The 18801-nt window shown below is 45.8% G+C and overlaps 1 protein-coding gene across 3 annotated transcripts in view; it reads right to left on the reverse strand.

Moving 5' to 3' along the window:
* tph1a (tryptophan hydroxylase 1 (tryptophan 5-monooxygenase) a) overlaps window positions 1–18801 on the reverse strand; it is an 89441-nt gene that overhangs the window by 51060 nt on the left and 19580 nt on the right. For all 3 annotated transcript variants that reach the window (XM_086007703.1, XM_086007705.1, XM_086007704.1), the window contains 4 exons: window positions 12159–12259; window positions 10296–10363; window positions 6608–6804; window positions 4529–4664 (listed from right to left, as the gene is read on the reverse strand). In XM_086007703.1, the coding sequence (XP_085863829.1) occupies window positions 4529–4664; window positions 6608–6804; window positions 10296–10363; window positions 12159–12259 (502 nt within the window). The remainder of the gene's footprint in view (window positions 1–4528; window positions 4665–6607; window positions 6805–10295; window positions 10364–12158; window positions 12260–18801) is intronic.

The raw sequence follows: 18801 nt of genomic DNA on the forward strand, positions 1-18801 counted from the left end.
TTTAGGTTTGTGTTACAGGGTCGGTCTGTAATGCTGCAGGTTTGTGTTACGGGGTCAGTCTGTGAGGCTGTAGGTTTGTGTTACGTGGTCAGTCTGTGAGGCTGTAGGTTTGTGTTACAGGGTCGGTTTGTGTTACAGGGTCGGTCTGTGAGGCTGTAGGTTTGTGTTACGGGGTCGGTCTGTGAGGCTGTAGGTTTGTGTTACGGGGTCGGTCTGTGAGGCTGTAGGTTTGTGTTACGGGGTCGGTCTGTGAGCCTGTAGGTTTGTGTTACAGGGTCGGTCTGTGAGGCTGTAGGTTTGTGTTACAGGGTTGGTCTGTAATGCTGTAGGTTTGTGTTACGGGGTCGGTCTGTAATGCTGCAGGTTTGTGTTACAGGGTCAGTCTGTGAGGCTGTAGGTTTGTGTTACAGGGTCAGTCTGTGAGGCTGTAGGTTTGTGTTACAGGGTCAGTCTGTGAGGCTGTAGGTTTGTGTTACAGGGTCGGTCTGTAATGCTGTAGGTTTGTGTTACGGGGTCGGTCTGTGAGGCTGTAGGTTTGTGTTACAGGGTCGGTCTGTGAGGCTGTAGGTTTGTGTTACAGGGTCGGTCTGTGAGGCTGTAGGTTTGTGTTACGGGGTCAGTCTGTGAGGCTGTAGGTTTGTGTTACGGGGTCAGTCTGTGAGGCTGTAGGTTTGTGTTACAGGGTCGGTCTGTAATGCTGTAGGTTTGTGTTACGTGGTCAGTCTGTGAGGCTGTAGGTTTGTGTTACAGGGTCGGTCTGTAATGCTGTAGGTTTGTGTTACAGGGTCGGTCTGTAATGCTGCAGGTTTGTGTTACGGGGTCGGTCTGTGAGGCTGTAGGTTTGTGTTACAGGGTCGGTCTGTGAGGCTGCAGGTTTGTGTTACAGGGTCAGTCTGTGAGGCTGTAGGTTTGTGTTACAGGGTCGGTCTGTAATGCTACAGGTTTGTGTTACAGGGTCGGTCTGTAATGCTGCAGGTTTGTGTTACAGGGTCGGTCTGTAATGCTGCAGGTTTGTGTTACAGGGTCGGTCTGTGAGGCTGTAGGTTTGTGTTACAGGGTCGGTCTGTGAGGCTGTAGGTTTGTGTTACGGGGTCAGTCTGTGAGGCTGTAGGTTTGTGTTACAGGGTCGGTCTGTAATGCTGCAGGTTTGTGTTACAGGGTCGGTCTGTAATGCTGCAGGTTTGTGTTACGGGGTCAGTCTGTGAGGCTGCAGGTTTGTGTTACAGGGTCGGTCTGTAATGCTGCAGGTTTGTGTTACGGGGTCGGTCTGTGAGGCTGTAGGTTTGTGTTACAGGGTCGGTCTGTCATGCTGCAGGTTTGTGTTACAGGGTCGGTCTGTGATGCTGCAGGTTTGTGTTACGGGGTCAGTCTGTGAGGCTGTAGGTTTGTGTTACAGGGTCGGTCTGTAATGCTGCAGGTTTGTGTTACGGGGTCAGTCTGTGAGGCTGTAGGTTTGTGTTACAGGGTCGGTCTGTAATGCTGTAGGTTTGTGTTACAGGGTCGGTCTGTAATGCTGCAGGTTTGTGTTACGGGGTCAGTCTGTAATGCTGCAGGTTTGTGTTACGGGGTCAGTCTGTAAGGCTGTAGGTTTGTGTTACAGGGTCAGTCTGTGAGGCTGTAGGTTTGTGTTACAGGGTCGGTCTGTAATGCTGTAGGTTTGTGTTACAGGGTCAGTCTGTGAGGCTGTAGGTTTGTGTTACAGGGTCGGTCTGTAATGCTGCAGGTTTGTGTTACGGGTCAGTCTGTGAGGCTGTAGGTTTGTGTTACAGGGTCGGTCTGTAATGCTGTAGGTTTGTGTTACGGGGTCAGTCTGTGAGGCTGTAGGTTTGTGTTACAGGGTCGGTCTGTAATGCTTTAGGTTTGTGTTACAGGGTCGGTCTGTAATGCTGCAGGTTTGTGTTACGGGGTCAGTCTGTGAGGCTGTAGGTTTGTGTTACGTGGTCAGTCTGTGAGGCTGTAGGTTTGTGTTACAGGGTCGGTCTGTGAGGCTGTAGGTTTGTGTTACGGGGTCGGTCTGTGAGGCTGTAGGTTTGTGTTACGGGGTCGGTCTGTGAGGCTGTAGGTTTGTGTTACGGGGTCGGTCTGTGAGCCTGTAGGTTTGTGTTACAGGGTCGGTCTGTGAGGCTGTAGGTTTGTGTTACAGGGTTGGTCTGTAATGCTGTAGGTTTGTGTTACGGGGTCGGTCTGTAATGCTGCAGGTTTGTGTTACAGGGTCAGTCTGTGAGGCTGTAGGTTTGTGTTACAGGGTCAGTCTGTGAGGCTGTAGGTTTGTGTTACAGGGTCGGTCTGTAATGCTGCAGGTTTGTGTTACGGGTCAGTCTGTGAGGCTGTAGGTTTGTGTTAAAGGGTCGGTCTGTAATGCTGTAGGTTTGTGTTACGGGGTCAGTCTCTGAGGCTGTACGTTTGTGTTACAGGGTCGGTCTGTAATGCTTTAGGTTTGTGTTACAGGATCGGTCTGTAATGCTGCAGGTTTGTGTTACGGGGTCAGTCTGTGAGGCTGTAGGTTTGTGTTACGTGGTCAGTCTGTGAGGCTGTAGGTTTGTGTTACAGGGTCGGTCTGTGAGGCTGTAGGTTTGTGTTACAGGGTCGGTCTGTGAGGCTGTAGGTTTGTGTTACAGGGTCGGTCTGTGAGGCTGTAGGTTTGTGTTATGGGGTCGGTCTGTGAGGCTGTAGGTTTGTGTTACAGGGTCGGTCTGTGAGGCTGTAGGTTTGTGTTACGGGTTCGGTCTGTGAGCCTGTAGGTTTGTGTTACAGGGTCGGTCTGTGAGGCTGTAGGTTTGTGTTACAGGGTTGGTCTGTAATGCTGTAGGTTTGTGTTACAGGGTCAGTCTGTGAGGCTGCAGGTTTGTGTTACAGGGTCGGTCTGTGAGGCTGTAGGTTTGTGTTACGGGGTCAGTCTGTGAGGCTGTAGGTTTGTGTTACGGGGTCAGTCTGTGAGGCTGTAGGTTTGTGTTACGGGGTCGGTCTGTGAGGCTGTAGGTTTGTGTTACAGGGTCGGTCTGTGAGGCTGTAGGTTTGTGTTACAGGGTCGGTCTGTGAGGCTGTAGGTTTGTGTTACGGGGTCGGTCTGTGAGCCTGTAGGTTTGTGTTACAGGGTCGGTCTGTGAGGCTGTAGGTTTGTGTTACAGGGTTGGTCTGTGAGGCTGTAGGTTTGTGTTACGGGGTCAGTCTGTGAGGCTGTAGGTTTGTGTTACGGGGTCGGTCTGTAATGCTGCAGGTTTGTGTTACAGTGTCGGTCTGTGAGGCTGCAGGTTTGTGTTACGGGGTCGGTCAGTAATGCTGCAGGTTTGTGTTACAGGGTCGGTCTGTGAGGCTGTAGGTTTGTGTTACAGGGTCGGTCTGTGCGGCTGTAGGTTTGTGTTACAGGGTCGGTCTGTAATGCTGCAGGTTTGTGTTATGGGTTTCCTCAGGTTCATCTCTATAGTCATCTACTCATTTCACAGATAAAATATCTAATGATAAATGTGAATATGAAGTTTCTTTTCACATTATTTTCTGATTATCACATCCTTTTACATATTTTATTTGTAAAGTATTTCCAGGCAGTACATTTTGTGATAAGATATTAAAGAAACAAAATTCAATCCTCCACCCTACCCCCTAGCCTACGCCCCCTCTGTCCTACCTCTTTATCTTGGCTTAGTTCCTACCCTGTATCATACCCTATGCCAAACCCAAAATCAGACCCTGCATCCTATTCTATAGCAGCCGTTCATCCTACCCTATATCCTACTTTACACTGCATCCTATCATACATCTACCCTAAATCCTGTCCTGCATCCTGCCCTACACTCTACCAGGTACCTCTTCCTCTATTCTACCCAACATCCAACCTTATAACATGGTCTAAAACCTATTGTACTTCCTACCCTTCACCCTACTCTCCATGTTATCTCAACTCCTACTCTTGTCCTAAACCCTACTCTGCATTTTGAAGCCAACTGCATTTTACAAATATGATGTCATTAAGAATACATGGTACTGAGAAAAATGGTTCAAGTATGTCATTAGAACTAGTCCACAAACCTGACAGCAAGACAGCTGGCATTTAAAGTTAATATTTGACATAAATTTTTAATTCTGTTTACCCAATACTGTATATGTTATCAACAGAATACATGATGAGAATCGGAACACAATTTTTATATTTCCAGTGCCAATAATAATTAATTATCAGGTTGCCCACTTGAATTTTATAAGCCGTTCGTCCTGGGCCTCCATTGCACTTCCTCTATTAGTACTGCTAACGAAAAGCACAAACAGTTGTCACTCAGACTCAGACATAATATATGCATCTAAATATTAGGACTCATTCTTAAATCTTGGTAGAGATATTAAGACTCCCTTTATTTTCAGCAGCCCAAACATTTCTAGTGTACTGAAAGAAGCTGTGATCTCTCTGACTTTTACTATATTCAATGAATATGTAGCTCCTTGTAAGCCATATCATGCTTTCTTATCTTGCTAGCCTCCTCTGTCTTCCCCACTGTAATGTGTCACACCCAGCTACAGCCAGTGAAAGACTCACGGTTCAGGGGTGTAGAGGGGGTCTGAGCTGTGCCTCACGTATTGAGTACAATGAAACACTCGAAATGCCAGACCAGCCAGGAAATCACGGGGAGACAGGTAACCGGCCACTGGTCGGATAGTGAACCCAGTCCGTTCTGAAAGATGAGAGCAAAGTGTTACCATGGTACTAGCAATAGAAAAAGATATAACTTGAACAATTAAATGAGTGGCATGAATACAAATTAGCACAGGGTTACTCCATATTGATAGGTCATAAGAAAATAAAGATTGTAGGCACCCAACAAGGCCATTTGGGGCAACAAGTCTGTCCTTTTTGTATAGAATAACCCCATCTAACTCCCTTCTTATCATGTCCCTCCAGAAATGCATTTACTTGTCTCTTGAACCTTTCATAACATACACGACAATGGCCTTTCCAGCCCATTTCATTCCGCAATACATTGATTTAAAAAATACACCCAACTTCCTTTTTCACTCTTAAGTTTCTTGTGTCCCCAACATTTGAACCTTAGCAATGTGAACAATTTGCCTGGAACAAATTTTTCAACTTCATTCATAATTTTAAGAACATAAGAACATCTGGAATGAGAAAAGATAATTTGGCCCATCAAGCTCAATCCATTCAGAGTCAATAGGAACAGGAGTAGGCCATTCAGCTCATCAAGCCTGTTCTGCCATTTTGTTTGTCATGGCAACTCCTTTATCCCTTTTAATCCCAATTCCCTGTCCTTTCTCCATATCTCATAATACCCTTACTTTCCATGAGCAAGTAACTTTCTCGCCCATTAAACAACTCAATTGATTCTACACAATATTCTCACAACCCCTTGTGAGAAGAAATTTTTCCTGCATTTGCTGTTACCCAGTTCAGGTCTTGGACACAAGATTCCCACTATGTTTTTCCCATAAACTAGTGGATACATGGAATTCCCAGAGAAGGTAATTAATTTGGGATTAATTGATACCTTGTTCGAGAATATAATCCAAATGTATGTATGCATCATGTACTCATAGCTAAATCCCTTCATCCCAGCTATTGCCCTGCTGAATTATTGCTAGACTCTCTCCAAGGATAATGTATTCTTCCTAAATTGGGGTACCCAAAACAGAACACAGTACTCCAGAATGGAATCTGTCTAGTGCTCTTTATAACTACAGTATTTTGTTGCTTTGAAATTCTACATGGTGGATTTTCTAATCCTGGCACTCAGGCGCTGGGAGCAGTGCACAGTGGATGATGTGCCCACCCACCATTCGCATATAAAAACTTCTAGAGTCAGCCTAATTACATATGTTGTACGAGCTCCTGGCATGGAGTGCACTCACAGTGGGAGTGCAGAAGTAGTAGGTCATGCTTTACAAACCTACTGGAAATCTTTAAGGAGTTTACTGAACCATTGGTCAGAAATGTTCCACTAACAGGGACAGTGTGATGTACTTCATTGATTTCTTTGTTACAAGGTGTGTTACAGAATGCAGATAAAGTAAGGTGAGCTGTACTATTAATGTTACTTTGTTTGTCCACTTATGGTTTGTAAATTAAACAAGCTCATTGATTTATAGTTGGCCTTGTCTCACTAAAGTGTTCATCAGTCTGCCTTTTGGAAGAATGGAGAAGTGCACATGGCATTACTGCATCTAGTTCATATAATAAGAGGCCCCCAGGCCACACCATGGAAGGGCTAGATATTGAGCTGCAAAGGTAAGATTCTGATTGTAAGTGATGCCCACTTCAAATTGTAACTGTGACTTTTAGCACCAAACCAGGGAGTGAGAGACTCATAAAACCAAAATCAGAGAGAGTGTGATTCACAACACCAAACCAGGACTTAAGACAACAAACCTCATAGCATCAAATTACAGATACTGTGACACAAGGCACCAAACCACAGAGTGTCATTCACAGCACACAAGGGCAGAAAATGTGAAAGACAGAATTCATAGGGCTATATCATGTCCACATACGATTAAGATCCACTGCTAATATTACAAATTATACAATGACACTGCAATTTTCTCATCAAAAAGTAAAAGAGGAGAAATATTTGCCCACGATATCCTGGTTTCTATGACTCACCCTTTAGGAATCTGGAGACATCCTCCAACTGAGGGATGTTGTCCTCCCTGTAGCCACAATACTTTGTCAGCAGAGGCAGATTCTTCAAATATTCTCTGCAGGCGTGGGTCGGATACAGCTTGGTCAACTCTTGGAAAACTGTGCCCCAGGTCTTCACTTCTTCCCCTGTGAATTCTATCCGTGGGATGGGTGCACCACTGCAGAGGCAGGTCACAGTTAATCCCGGATGGTCTTATCCCCCAGGGCTGTCAGGAGCTGGGATGGATCTCAATCCAACCCAGCCCCCAGTAAGCTACTGCTAGCTCTACCAAGCAATAACAATCCCTTCATGATTTTTAGCGGAAATGGCTGTGCTCAAAGTGAGGGATATTTCATCTTGGGGAAAGGAAATGCTTTTCAATTTATGCTTGCTGTGTCAGCATTAACGGTTCCCAGGTCAGGTATAGCAACATTAGATACAAAGTAAAGCTCCCTCTGGTCTTTTCCTAACTTTAAATGCAGCATTTTGTGGCCTCGCTAATTCTGATTGCCAATTTAATGCCAGTTAGTGTCAAATTAGGGACAGTTTTGTGATGTGGGTTCATGCCAACTCAGAATTGGATTGATAATGCCCCAAACTCATTTTGTGAAGGACTTTTACAGCCAATAGATAGAGAGGAGACTTTTAAATTATTAATCTGACTGGATGTGAACCGATGGACTTACCCTTCTGTAGTAACTTCATCACACATAATAATAGGGCATGTCCTTACAACTCAGGTAGTTTTGATTGCAAGGTTAGCCTCAAACATTTAGCCAAGATAGCTATCCAAATAGGACTGGTAAAGTTTAATCAGATTATGAGAATAAGGGACAGATTTTCCTCCATGATCCTACCCCAAATTGGGCAGGATAGCAACAGAAAACACAAGGATGGGGGTGGGGGGTGGAATTGGGTGGCAAGGTGCCCAGGAGTCATGCCCGCGTGCCTGCTTCAGGGATCAGAATACTAAATAATCTGCTGGCCACAGAGGGTTAATTTGGTTCTGAACACCCATCACCAGGCATGTCAACTAGGAGCCACCTCAACCCTAAAAAGACCCTGTGTGTTCCATCATACTATAGAGTATGGAAAATTTCTGAGTATTTTGTTAATGCAGTACTTTTCAAATCTATTCTCTTTTCAAATGTGCTCCCAGGAACAGCCAGTGTCAAATTTGCTGAGACATCTGTCCTTTTTCCAGTCCTGTACAACTACAACTGATGTTATCCCACCCAATCTCCAAATACAAAATCCAATTGGAGTTCTTTGAGGGTGTAACTAGTGGAGTAGACAAAGGGGAACCGGTAGGTGTGGTGTATTTGGATTTTCAGAAGGCATTCGATAAGGTCCCACACAAGAGGTTGGGGAACAAAATTAGGGCACATGGAATTGGGGGTAATATACTAGCATGGATTGAGAATTGGTTAACAGGCAGAAAACAAAGAGTAGGAATAAACGGGTCTTTTTCAGGATGGCAGGCTGTGACTAGTGGGGTACCACAAGGATCGGTGCTTGGGCCCCAGCTATTCACAATCTATATCAATGATTTGGATGAGGGGACTAAATGTAACATTTCCAAATTTGCTGATGACACAAAGCTAGGTGGCAGTGTCAGTTGCGAAGAGGATGTGAAGAGGCTTCAAGGGGATCTTGACAGGCTCAGTGAGTGGGCGAGAACATGGCAGATGGATTATAATGTGGATAAATGTGAAGTTATCCACTTTTGGTAGAAAAAACAGAAAGGCAGAGTATTTCTTAAATGGTGAAAGATTGGGGAATGCAGATGCTCAAAGGGACCTGGGTGTCCTTGTACTAGAGTCACTGAAAGTGAATGTGCAGGTGCAGCAAGCCATTAGGAAGGCAAATGGTATGCTGGCCTTCATTACAAGAGGATTTGAGTACAGGAGTAAAGAAGTCTTACTCCAATTATATAGGGCCTTGGTGAGACCACACCTGGAGTACTGTGTACATTTTTGGTCTCCTTACCTAAGGAAGGATATACTTGCCATAGAGGGAGTGCAACAAAGGTTCACGAGATTGATTCCTGGGATGGCGGGACTGTCGTATGAGAAGAGATTGAGTTAACTAGGCCTGTATTCTCTTGAATTCAGAAGAATGAGAGGGGATCTCATTGAAGCATACAAAATTATTACAGAGCTTGATAGGATGGATGCTGGGAGAATGTTTCCCTTGGCTGGGGAGTCTAGAACCAGGGGCCACAGCCTCAGGATAAAGGGTAGGCCATTCAAGACTGAGATGAGAAGAAATTTCTTCACAGAGGGTGGTGAATCTTTGGAATTCTCTACCCCAGAGGGCTGTGGAGGCTCAGTCATTGGGTATATTCAAAACAGAAGTCGATAGATTTCTGACTAGTAAGGGCATCAAGGGATATGGCGATAGGGCTGGTGAATGGAATTGAGGCAGAAGATCAGCCATGATCTCATTGAATGGCGGAGCAGGCTCGAAGGGCCGAATGGCCTACTCCTGCTCCTATTTCTGATGTTCTTATGTTCAATGGGTGGATTGGGTTAAGTGCATTGACCTTTAATCTCTGCTACTGTTTTGAATCCGGCCTAGACTGATTGGATGAAAGCTCCCTGTGCCTGTTGTCTGTAAGGGTTCTCCATAAACTAGTTTGTATAGTCTCAATCCAATCCATAAGTGGGTATGAGCCAAAATTAGAATTGGAGCTAAATATGGAATTTCATTCAGGAGGCCATAGGATGGCTGATTTGGAAAATGGAAAACTGTCACACTATTGCAGTTGGGGGTGCTCATTTGCAACCTATTGTTGGGATAGAGAGAAGGGACTTTACTCTGTATTGAAATAATGCCGTACCTAACCTGATGGGACAGTGCAGATGGAACTTTACTCTGACTAAATGGTGCTATTCTGGATTTGTGAGTGCTTGATGCTGACACTGGGTGCCTGAAATGGAAAGTGATCCAATCCCCACCCTCAACATCCCTCATTTTGATGAGAAAAAATACATTGTGAGAAAAAAAATTAAAAAGCGCTCCAACTCCCTCCGCCTGTCCTGCAGTAGCTTCTGCAGACGGAGGATGGCAGAGGAACAGTAGCATCACTAGTCACTAAACTGTAAGTGAACATTTTGATACAGTAAAAATAAAATAAAATAATTCCCCTCTAAGGGAATGAGAGACGGAGACAGTGCATTTTGCAGGACTGTTGTCGGCACACATGTCAGCCGTGGCTCAGTGGGAAGCACTCCCACTTCTGAGTCAGAAGGTTGTGGGTTCAAGTCGCACTCCAGAGACTTGAGCACAAAAATCTAGGCTGACACTCCAGTGCTGCACTGTCAGAGGTGCCGTCTTTTGGATGAGACATTAAACCGAGGCCCCATCTACTGTCTCAGGTGGACGTAAAAGATCCCATGGCACTATTTCGAAGAAGAGCAGGGGAGTTATCCCCGGTGTCCGGGCCAATATTTATCCCTCAGTCAACATCACCAAAAAACAGATTTTCTGGTCATTATCACATTGCTGTTTGTGGGAGCTTGCTGTGTGCAAATTGACTGCCACATTTCCTACATTACAACATTGACTACAATTCAAAAGTACTTCATTGGCTGTAAAGCACTTTGGGATGTCATGTAACAGGTGTTATATAAATACAAGTCTTTCTTTCTTCCTTCTTTTACTTACTGCTTGTAGTCCATGGCCAAATCAGCAAAATATATTCTCCTTTTACGGTAGACGTTGTCTTTGAATCCCTGTTGAAAGCAGAATAAACACTTAAGGAAACAGTCAGCCATTCTCTAAGTCATTGTAGCACTTAGTAAGGGTAGTAATCGTGAAAAGAAACTTTAAATAATAATAATTGTACTTAAAGTGTACCAAAATGCACCTCAAAAAGCCTAGTAGGTGAAGGAATTGTCAGGTATAGCACTGAGCCACTCAGACCCAGAAGGTCTCACGTTCAATCCCTGGTCTGTTCTAGCTGATCTGAATCCCTGGTCTGAATTAGCTGATGTTGTTCTGGGCAGTAGTAGGGATGCTACCATTAGCCAAAATGCCCCAGTAATAAAATCAGCCTGGGTTCTCATTCTCGATCTCTATCTAATGACCCCCCCTCCCCCACACACCCCACCTGCCACATGGAGCAGTAGGGGTGCTCTTTTGAGGTTGGGGCTGAAACACTTTATCAGGTCTAGTAGAGGCAGCTTTACTCTTCATTTAAAATGCTGTGATTATGAGGTGCCTGCTGCTGACACTAGGGGGCTGGATTTTAAGGAGGAGGGCAGGTTGGGTGGCGGGGGTGGGGGGCGGTGAGCAAGGGGCCTCCAAGGCAGTCAGGAAACCCGGGAGGCTGGGTTTCACACAGGCCCTGCCGACTTTAACGGCAGGGTCTGATTTGCGTGTGAGGCCTCGGTTTCCCACCCGCAGCCAGCCAGATGGAGAGGCCTGCGGCACTAGGCCGCACAGTGGAGGGAGGGAGGGATCAGGCCAGGCCGTTAAAAGGATGGGGAGGGTTGGCCAGGAATTGAGCCATGCCAGGAAAAGGAGTGGAGTTGGGGGGGCTTGGCCAGGGATTGGGAATCGGGCCGTGCCGTGCCGTTTAAAGGATCAGGGGGTGGGGGGCGGGGGGATGTCAGGCAGGGATCAGGGTGGGGGTGGGGGTGCGGGGGGGAGAGAGGATCGGGACCGGATGATTGGAGTGGGTGAAGAGAGGATCGTGGCCGGCCAACGGAGGATCGTGGCCAGCCTCAGCACCATCGTTGGGGGATGATCGGAAGCCTTGTGAGGAGGTCTCCAATCGCAGGGGGTGGGTTAGACAGGGACCCTGCATCCAGGAGGTAGGTATAAAGGCACTTACCTCTAGCAGTCCCCGCCTTGCTGTAACTGCTGGGTTTTACGAATTGTGTGAAACCCATCCACATGCAGTTAAAAACAAAATGGAGGCTAAAAAAGAGGCTTCCAGCCTCATTATAATATTTAAATTCACATCCCGCTTCCTGGGAGCGGGTTGGTCGCCCGTCCCCGTCCTGCGGCCCCGTCCCGTCTCCGTTAGAGGCAGGTTCAGGTCGGAAATCCCATTTTTAACAATTTAACTACCCCCCTGCCCCCAACCCACCCGATTTTTTTTTTAGGTTAAAACTCCCCCCGGGTGTCCAAAATAGAGCGTTCCATTCCCAACACTGACATTCCTGAGCATAGAAATTCACCCAAATGTTCAAAGTTATTCGGGAGTAGCTCCAGTATGCATTACTGCAGACTGGGAAAGGGTGGGATCGTGCCTACAGTGCATCATTGTACTTAGCCCTAAATATCAGCTGTGTTTCTATGAGAACACACTGGGCAGAGAACAAGCATTGACCCATTGGGAGAGGGTTTATAAACAAGTCCGGCTGCCATGGACGCTTCTTAGTTCTCAACTAATGAGTGGTATAAGCACCATCATGACCATATTTGATGAAAAATCTGCAAACAGAGCTGAAGAAAATAAACAGGAGAAGGGAGAGAGACAGGGGCACACACCCTCAGCAAAATAAGAAACCAATTCCATACCGGGTGATCTGCATCCAGGTCCGAGCCGTACATCAGCACCTTGTTTGCACATTTATCCAGATCAGAAACCTTCTTTGGAAACCAGGGAGTGGTTTCCATATCTGTGCAGAGAGACAAATAACTAAATTACACAGCAGGACCACTCTCCATATCATCACAGGCAAATGGATAAGGAAGAGAGACAGCATCGCCTCACCATTCACACAAATTTCAGAGAAGCAATATTTACACTGAAAAGGTTTAGGAGACATGTAATGATTCTATAGCTTCTTCAGGAAGCAACCACATTCATTTGGAAAAAGTAACAGGTAATATTGTTCTATCGGCAGAGAGGCAGACACATATAGATTTTTTTAAAACAGCCCACATCTCCGCCTCGGCATTGAGACCTAGAATTGAAAATAGATTGGCACATCGGTATACTAGTGTAGTGTATGTACCCGTCTACCTTTAAGAGAACTATTGTATGTAACCGTTCACCTTTAAGAGAACTATTTTAGGTGTGGCACTACTTTGTTTGGCTTCTGTATACGGTAATACCGACGGTGACCACACCAGTATATAAGTGTTGTGCCAGGAGTTATTGGGCAGATTCGCCCTGACCTTCGAATAGTAAAGTCCTGTTTTAAGTTACTCTTGGAGTCTGTGTATTAATTAACTAAACAACCCACAGACTTTACAGTGGCGACGAGTCCGATCGTACCCTGCGGCAACAATAATTCCGAAGCAGTTAACGAGCGTCGAGAAGAGGCAACCGCCCTCGTCATTCTGCTGGGAGAAAACTCGAGTCTGCAGAGCTGGAAAGGAGGAAGAATTCAGAGACAAAGACTTCCATCAGCAACAGGCACTGACTGTCCCTTCCGCCACGGTGAGGAGTGAGCCGATCAGCACGAGAAGCAAGGCGGCCACGGTGACTGTGAGTAAGGGAAAAGTAAAAAGAATAACCGGAGGATAAGGGCGGTGCACTCGACCACGGTCGAGGGGGAAAGGAGCCGGACAGAAGTCGGGCCCAGAGGCGCTGAGACTGGGGCAGCGTGGAGCAAGGAAGCCGCGGTACAGACAGGCTGGGGACGCAACGGCGTCGTGAGACAGCTAGACCGCGACCGGCGAAAAAGGCCGGGCAGTGACCGAAGCCACGAAGCGCTGCGACCGGGAGCGTAGGCGCGGGAAGATATAAAAACTCAGCCGCAGCCGGGGAGGGAAGCACCAGACTGCGAGACGACTGGGAGAGGCGTTTGGGAGCCGAGCGAGCGGGAGAGGCAGAGCCGACCAAGGGAGACTGCGCGAGAGCCAGTCCAGCGGCTGAAACTGTTCTCCGTCAACGGGGTGTACCCAGCGCCGGTAGAGCCGAGCGAGCGGGAGAGGCAGAGCCGACCAAGGGAGACTGCGCGAGAGCCAGTCCAGCGGCTGAAACTGTTCTCCGTCAACGGGGTGTACCCAGCGCCGGTAGAGCCGAGAGAGCGGGAGAGAGACCGAGCCCGAACAAGGGGAACTGAGCGAGAGCCAGCCCAGCGGCTGAACCTGTTCGCCGTCAACGGGGTGTACCCAGCGCCGGTTGCCTTGCCGAGAAAAGGGAAAGCACTGAAGCCGACGCGCAGGCTGTGAATCTGAAAGCCAGCGGCCGTCGCCTGTGGGGGAAAGTGTACCCCTCCCGCTAGGGAAGAAACGCGGGAAGCCGCCATTAGGTGGGGAAGAAGACAGAAGTGGGAAACCGCCATTGAAGTGGGCGGGGAGAGAAGATAAGCGCGGGAAACCGCCATTTTCGCGGGAAAACCGCCATCTTAGAAAAAAAAAAAATAAGTTAAAGAAATAATTCGGGGTGTTATCAGAAAGAGAGGAAGATGCCTAAGCGTGGTAACATCAATGATCTTAATGCCGAGGTGGAAGACTGGGCCACGTACGTGGAACGCATCGAGATCTATTGTGAGTCCAATAAAATAGAAGAAGATGACAAAGCTATAACCTTGCTAAACTCGATGGGCGCGAAGACATACGGGCTCTTGAAGCATCTACTATCACCAGCTAAACCGGCGGATCAGACTTTCGATGATATTGTGGCTGTTCTGAAGGATCACTTGAACCCCACACCGTTGATGTTGGCGGAATGATTCAAATTCTATGCAAGAACGCAACGGAAAGACGAAAGCAACACAGAATACTTGGTCGAACTGCGTAGACTAGCGAAATACTGCCAGTTTGGAGGGAATCTGACAGAGGCATTGCGAGACAAGTTCGTGTGCGGGTTGGCAAAGGAAGGAACGCAAAAGCGACTACTCGAAGAGAACGACCTTACACTTGACAGGGCTGTCCCTATTGCAGCATCGCACGAAGCTGCAGCGAAGGGAACTGCGGAAATGCAGCTAAAGACAGCAGCACTAAGTGTGGATCAAATTACCTCGACAACAACAAAATGCTATCGTTGTGGGAAGACAACACACGACCAGAACCAATGCTGGTTTAAGAACCAGGAATGTAGGAAATGTGGCAAACTGGGTCACATAGCTAAGGTATGCCGGTCAGGGAAGAAGACCAACAACCAAAGGACCAACAACCAAAGGAAGCCATCACAGGAAAAGTACAACAAGGTACACAAGGTGGCTGAGAAGAGTTCAGACGAACAGAATTCAGACTCAGACCCAAACGGCCAGGAGCTGGGTAGTCTGAGAATTCACAATGTGAGTAAGGAAGCTGACCTACAAACTATCTGGGTCATGCTAAAAATAGCTGGAATCCAAGTGAAAATGGAGTTGGACACTGGATCAGCTCTATCAGTCATAAATCGAAGGGATTACCACCGGCTATTCTCACATATACCCTTAAGAGATACCAAGTTCGTATTGCAGACATACACGGGGCATAAAGTATACCCCATGGGAAAGATAAGAGTCAAAGTGAGAGATAGGGGTAAAGAACACCCAAGAATGAACTTATACGTACTACAGGAGGGAGGACCACCACTTCTAGGACGGGAGTGGATCAAGAAAATAGACATGGAATGGCACTATCTAAAAGCCATAACGAGTGAGGACTCGGTGCAGACAATCAGCTCAGATTCTGAAACGGATGACGATAAGACCAACCCAAATATGAAAGACAAGGCTGAAATGGACTTGCCGACGAAGGTTGGAAAAACGAAGGCATGCATTAAAGGCTTATGCTCCAGAGAAGAACAAAGTTTCAGAACAGAACTCCACCGAACAACGACAACCTAGTTTGACAGAAAATTCTGAGCCTGTTCAAGTTACGGACATATCCATGATGGAAGAACACCGAGCTCGGACTCAAACTTATTTCAAATTACGACAACAATTAGAACAATTGAGTTACCGTCTCGTACAAGAGATGAAAACAATGAAAAAGTTCTATGACACCGAATGGGAGAATCTGGAAAGACAACAGAAGCAGCTAGCTCAAGCAGAGAGCGACCATAGAGCCATCGTGACCAATTACCGATCACATCTCCCTTATGCTGTTCAGGAGTTCGAATATTTGCAGGAAGAAGCAAGTGAAGAGGAATCTTCAGGAAGCCAGGATTTTATTCCAGTTCTTCTCTACGACTCCTTACAAGCAGAGTGTGAGAAGTTGAAAGAACAGTATGAACAGGCCCAGGCTACAATTCTGGAAGGGGTTAACTCGGCAACCTCCGAAAAGCTAGTTTCAGTGGAAGCATATGAGCAACTGAAGGTTGAACATGAGCAAGAAGTCCAAAGGCTGCAGGAAATTCTTGATGAGCTCAAGGCCAAGACAGACTCATCGGTAGAAGTTCCATCCATAGATGAGAAATTAGAGGTGAAAGACATGGCAGAACATGAAAGACAAGATGTACAAGAACTCATAAAAATATTAAAGGAAACCCAAGACAAATATGGGGCAGCAATGACCGAGATTCAACAACTTGAAGAACAGATTCAACTGGGAATCCGTTCAGTGGAAGAAAAGGGAACTGTAAGAAACACAGAGACTGTAAGAATGGCCTCTGAACATGAGCTAGAGAGCATCAAGGCGCAACTTCTCCGAGCGCTGGAAGCCAAAGTACAAGAGGAAAAGAAGGTGAAAGCATTGGAGGAAAAGGTGGATGAAATGGAGAAGACTCTGACACACAGTGTTCCCGTGGAAGAGTTAACGGTCAGCCAACTCCTTCATATGCTGAAGGACAAGACTCTACAATGGGAACAATCTGAACACGAGCTTCAATCTTCAAAGGGAAGGAGTTCGGAGCTCTCAAAAGTTATGGAAATAGCTGAGGTTGCAACACAGATTTTACAGGGATGCCAAAAGTACGCTGAATCACGTCAATGTGAACAGCAGAATGTTGAAACAGCTGCTCCAGTAGAAGGATTGAATAGCCTGATCAATCAATCCCCGAGGGAAGGGGAAGTGTTGAAATCACAAACGAAGTCATTAGTGAAGGATTTGCAGGAAACCCAGGAAGAGCGGGATGAATATGAACGCATGAAGAAGTCTCTTCAGGAAAGATGTCTAGGGAGGGAACAACAGTCGGCTAACGTCCAGTTGGGTACGGAAGAAGTAGCAGGCCCTCTCGCTAGACTAGCTCAGGACGACACCGAATATTACCATGACCTGTTGATTGACACGGAATATTACGATGACTTGGTCTGCCCAGCTTGTGATGAAAACTCCCAAAGTGCAGAAATCAGGATGAAGCACTTAAAGTCTAAGGAACATAGGGAGATGGTGGCGCTACAGCTGGCAGCGGATAAGGGAGCCCCGAGAGTCTCCAAGAAGCAGAAAAGAAAAAGACGAAGCAGAAGACGATAACCATCTAAATCATTATCACTTCTATCAGATCATGCACGTGGGCCCCATGAAGGGGGCCAAATCAGTTGGAAAGTAGGAAAAATTACCAAGGCAGTCCAGCTGTTTGTAAAAGTCAGCACTGCTGGTTCAGCAGGACGGAAGTTCAAGCTGTTAAGCCAAGGGAAAGACTATTGGATGAGTCACGCTAGAAATGTGAACCGGCTACACCACAGAGATGTTGTTCGGACCGAGTCAAGACCAGAGACTGAATCTGTGAACTGTTCCCGCAGAGACTGAATCTGTGAACTGTTTCCCGCAGAGACTATATCTGTGAACTGTTTTACATGAAGTTGATTATATGTTATGTTTAATGGGGAATAAGTATGTTGTAAGCTAAAAAGGGAGGATTGTAGTGTATGTACCCGTCTACCTTTAAGAGAACTATTGTATGTAACCGTTCACCTTTAAGAGAACTATTTTAGGTGTGGCACTACTTTGTTTGGCTTCTGTATACGGTAATACCGACGGTGACCACACCAGTATATAAGTGTTGTGCCAGGAGTTATTGGGCAGATTCGCCCTGACCTTCGAATAGTAAAGTCCTGTTTTAAGTTACTCTTGGAGTCTGTGTATTAATTAACTAAACAACCCACAGACTTTACAACTAGCACAAGGATTTAAAGCAGGTCAAATTCAACAATTGCACAGGGTCAAATCCAAACCAAGCCCAATAATATTCTATATCTGTATAAAGACAACCACAGAGATTTATATATCATATTCCATAGCCCCCATTTTGAGACAGACAACATGAACACGACTAATATCGCACGTCTGTATCAGAACACAAATTGGTAAAAATAAGAATTCTGCTCTGGACAGAGACAGGCCCAGAGATTACAGACATAAAATAATCCACATTTACACAGAGAACAGCACTGAGGCTACAGATGGGTAATATTCCATATTATATTGAAAAATAGACTTATTATAGAGGGGTAATATTCCATATTATATTGAAAAATAGACTTATTATAGAGGGGTAATATTCCATATTTATATAAAGACAGGGACATATAATAGATGGATAATATTCCACATTTAAAAAGAGAAAGGCACAGATATTACAGTGGGGTAATATTCAATATTTATAAAAGAAAGGCACTGAGATTACAGATGGATAATATTCCATATTTATATTGAGAAACAGACTTATTATAGAGGGACAACTCATATTTATATAGAGACAGACACAAATTACAGATAGGTAATATTCCATATTTATATAGATAAAGACAGACATTACAGATGAGTAATATTCTGTATTTATATAAAGAAACAGATGTATTATAGAGGGGTAATCCATATTTATAAAGAGAAAGGCACATATTACAGATGAGTAATATTCCATATTCATAGAGACAGATACAGATACTAGAGATGAGTAATATTCTATATTTATGTAGAGACAAGCACTGAGATTATAGATAAGTAATATTCCATCTATAGCTATAAATAAACGAGTCGATCTGTCTGTCTATCTGTCTGTCTGTCCTCGGGTGTGCGTCTGTCCGGCTATGCGCTCGAAAGTTATAGAGCGTACCTACGCGCGCGTTACCTCCGAAGAAAGCTTACGCTTCCGGGACAGTCGTAAGCATATTTACTTTTCGGTCGGACAAAAATTGTTCGCGCCTTATGCAAAAAACCTTCAAAATTAAACTCATTATCTGCTACTTAGCATTGATTGACTGACGTCAAGGTTCGACCAATCCTGTGCCGTCACCATTGACCAATCCTACAGTACAGTCCCCTGATGGTTGGCCAATCGGTGTGTGTGTGTGGGTGGGACTAATCGTTTTCATCTCAGGGATGTGGCATCCATTGC

Source organism: Somniosus microcephalus, chromosome 15 (genome assembly GCF_052327205.1).
Source record: "Somniosus microcephalus isolate GS21.2 chromosome 15, FLI_Smic_1.0, whole genome shotgun sequence".
Classification (NCBI taxonomy): Eukaryota; Metazoa; Chordata; class Chondrichthyes; order Squaliformes; family Somniosidae; genus Somniosus; species Somniosus microcephalus.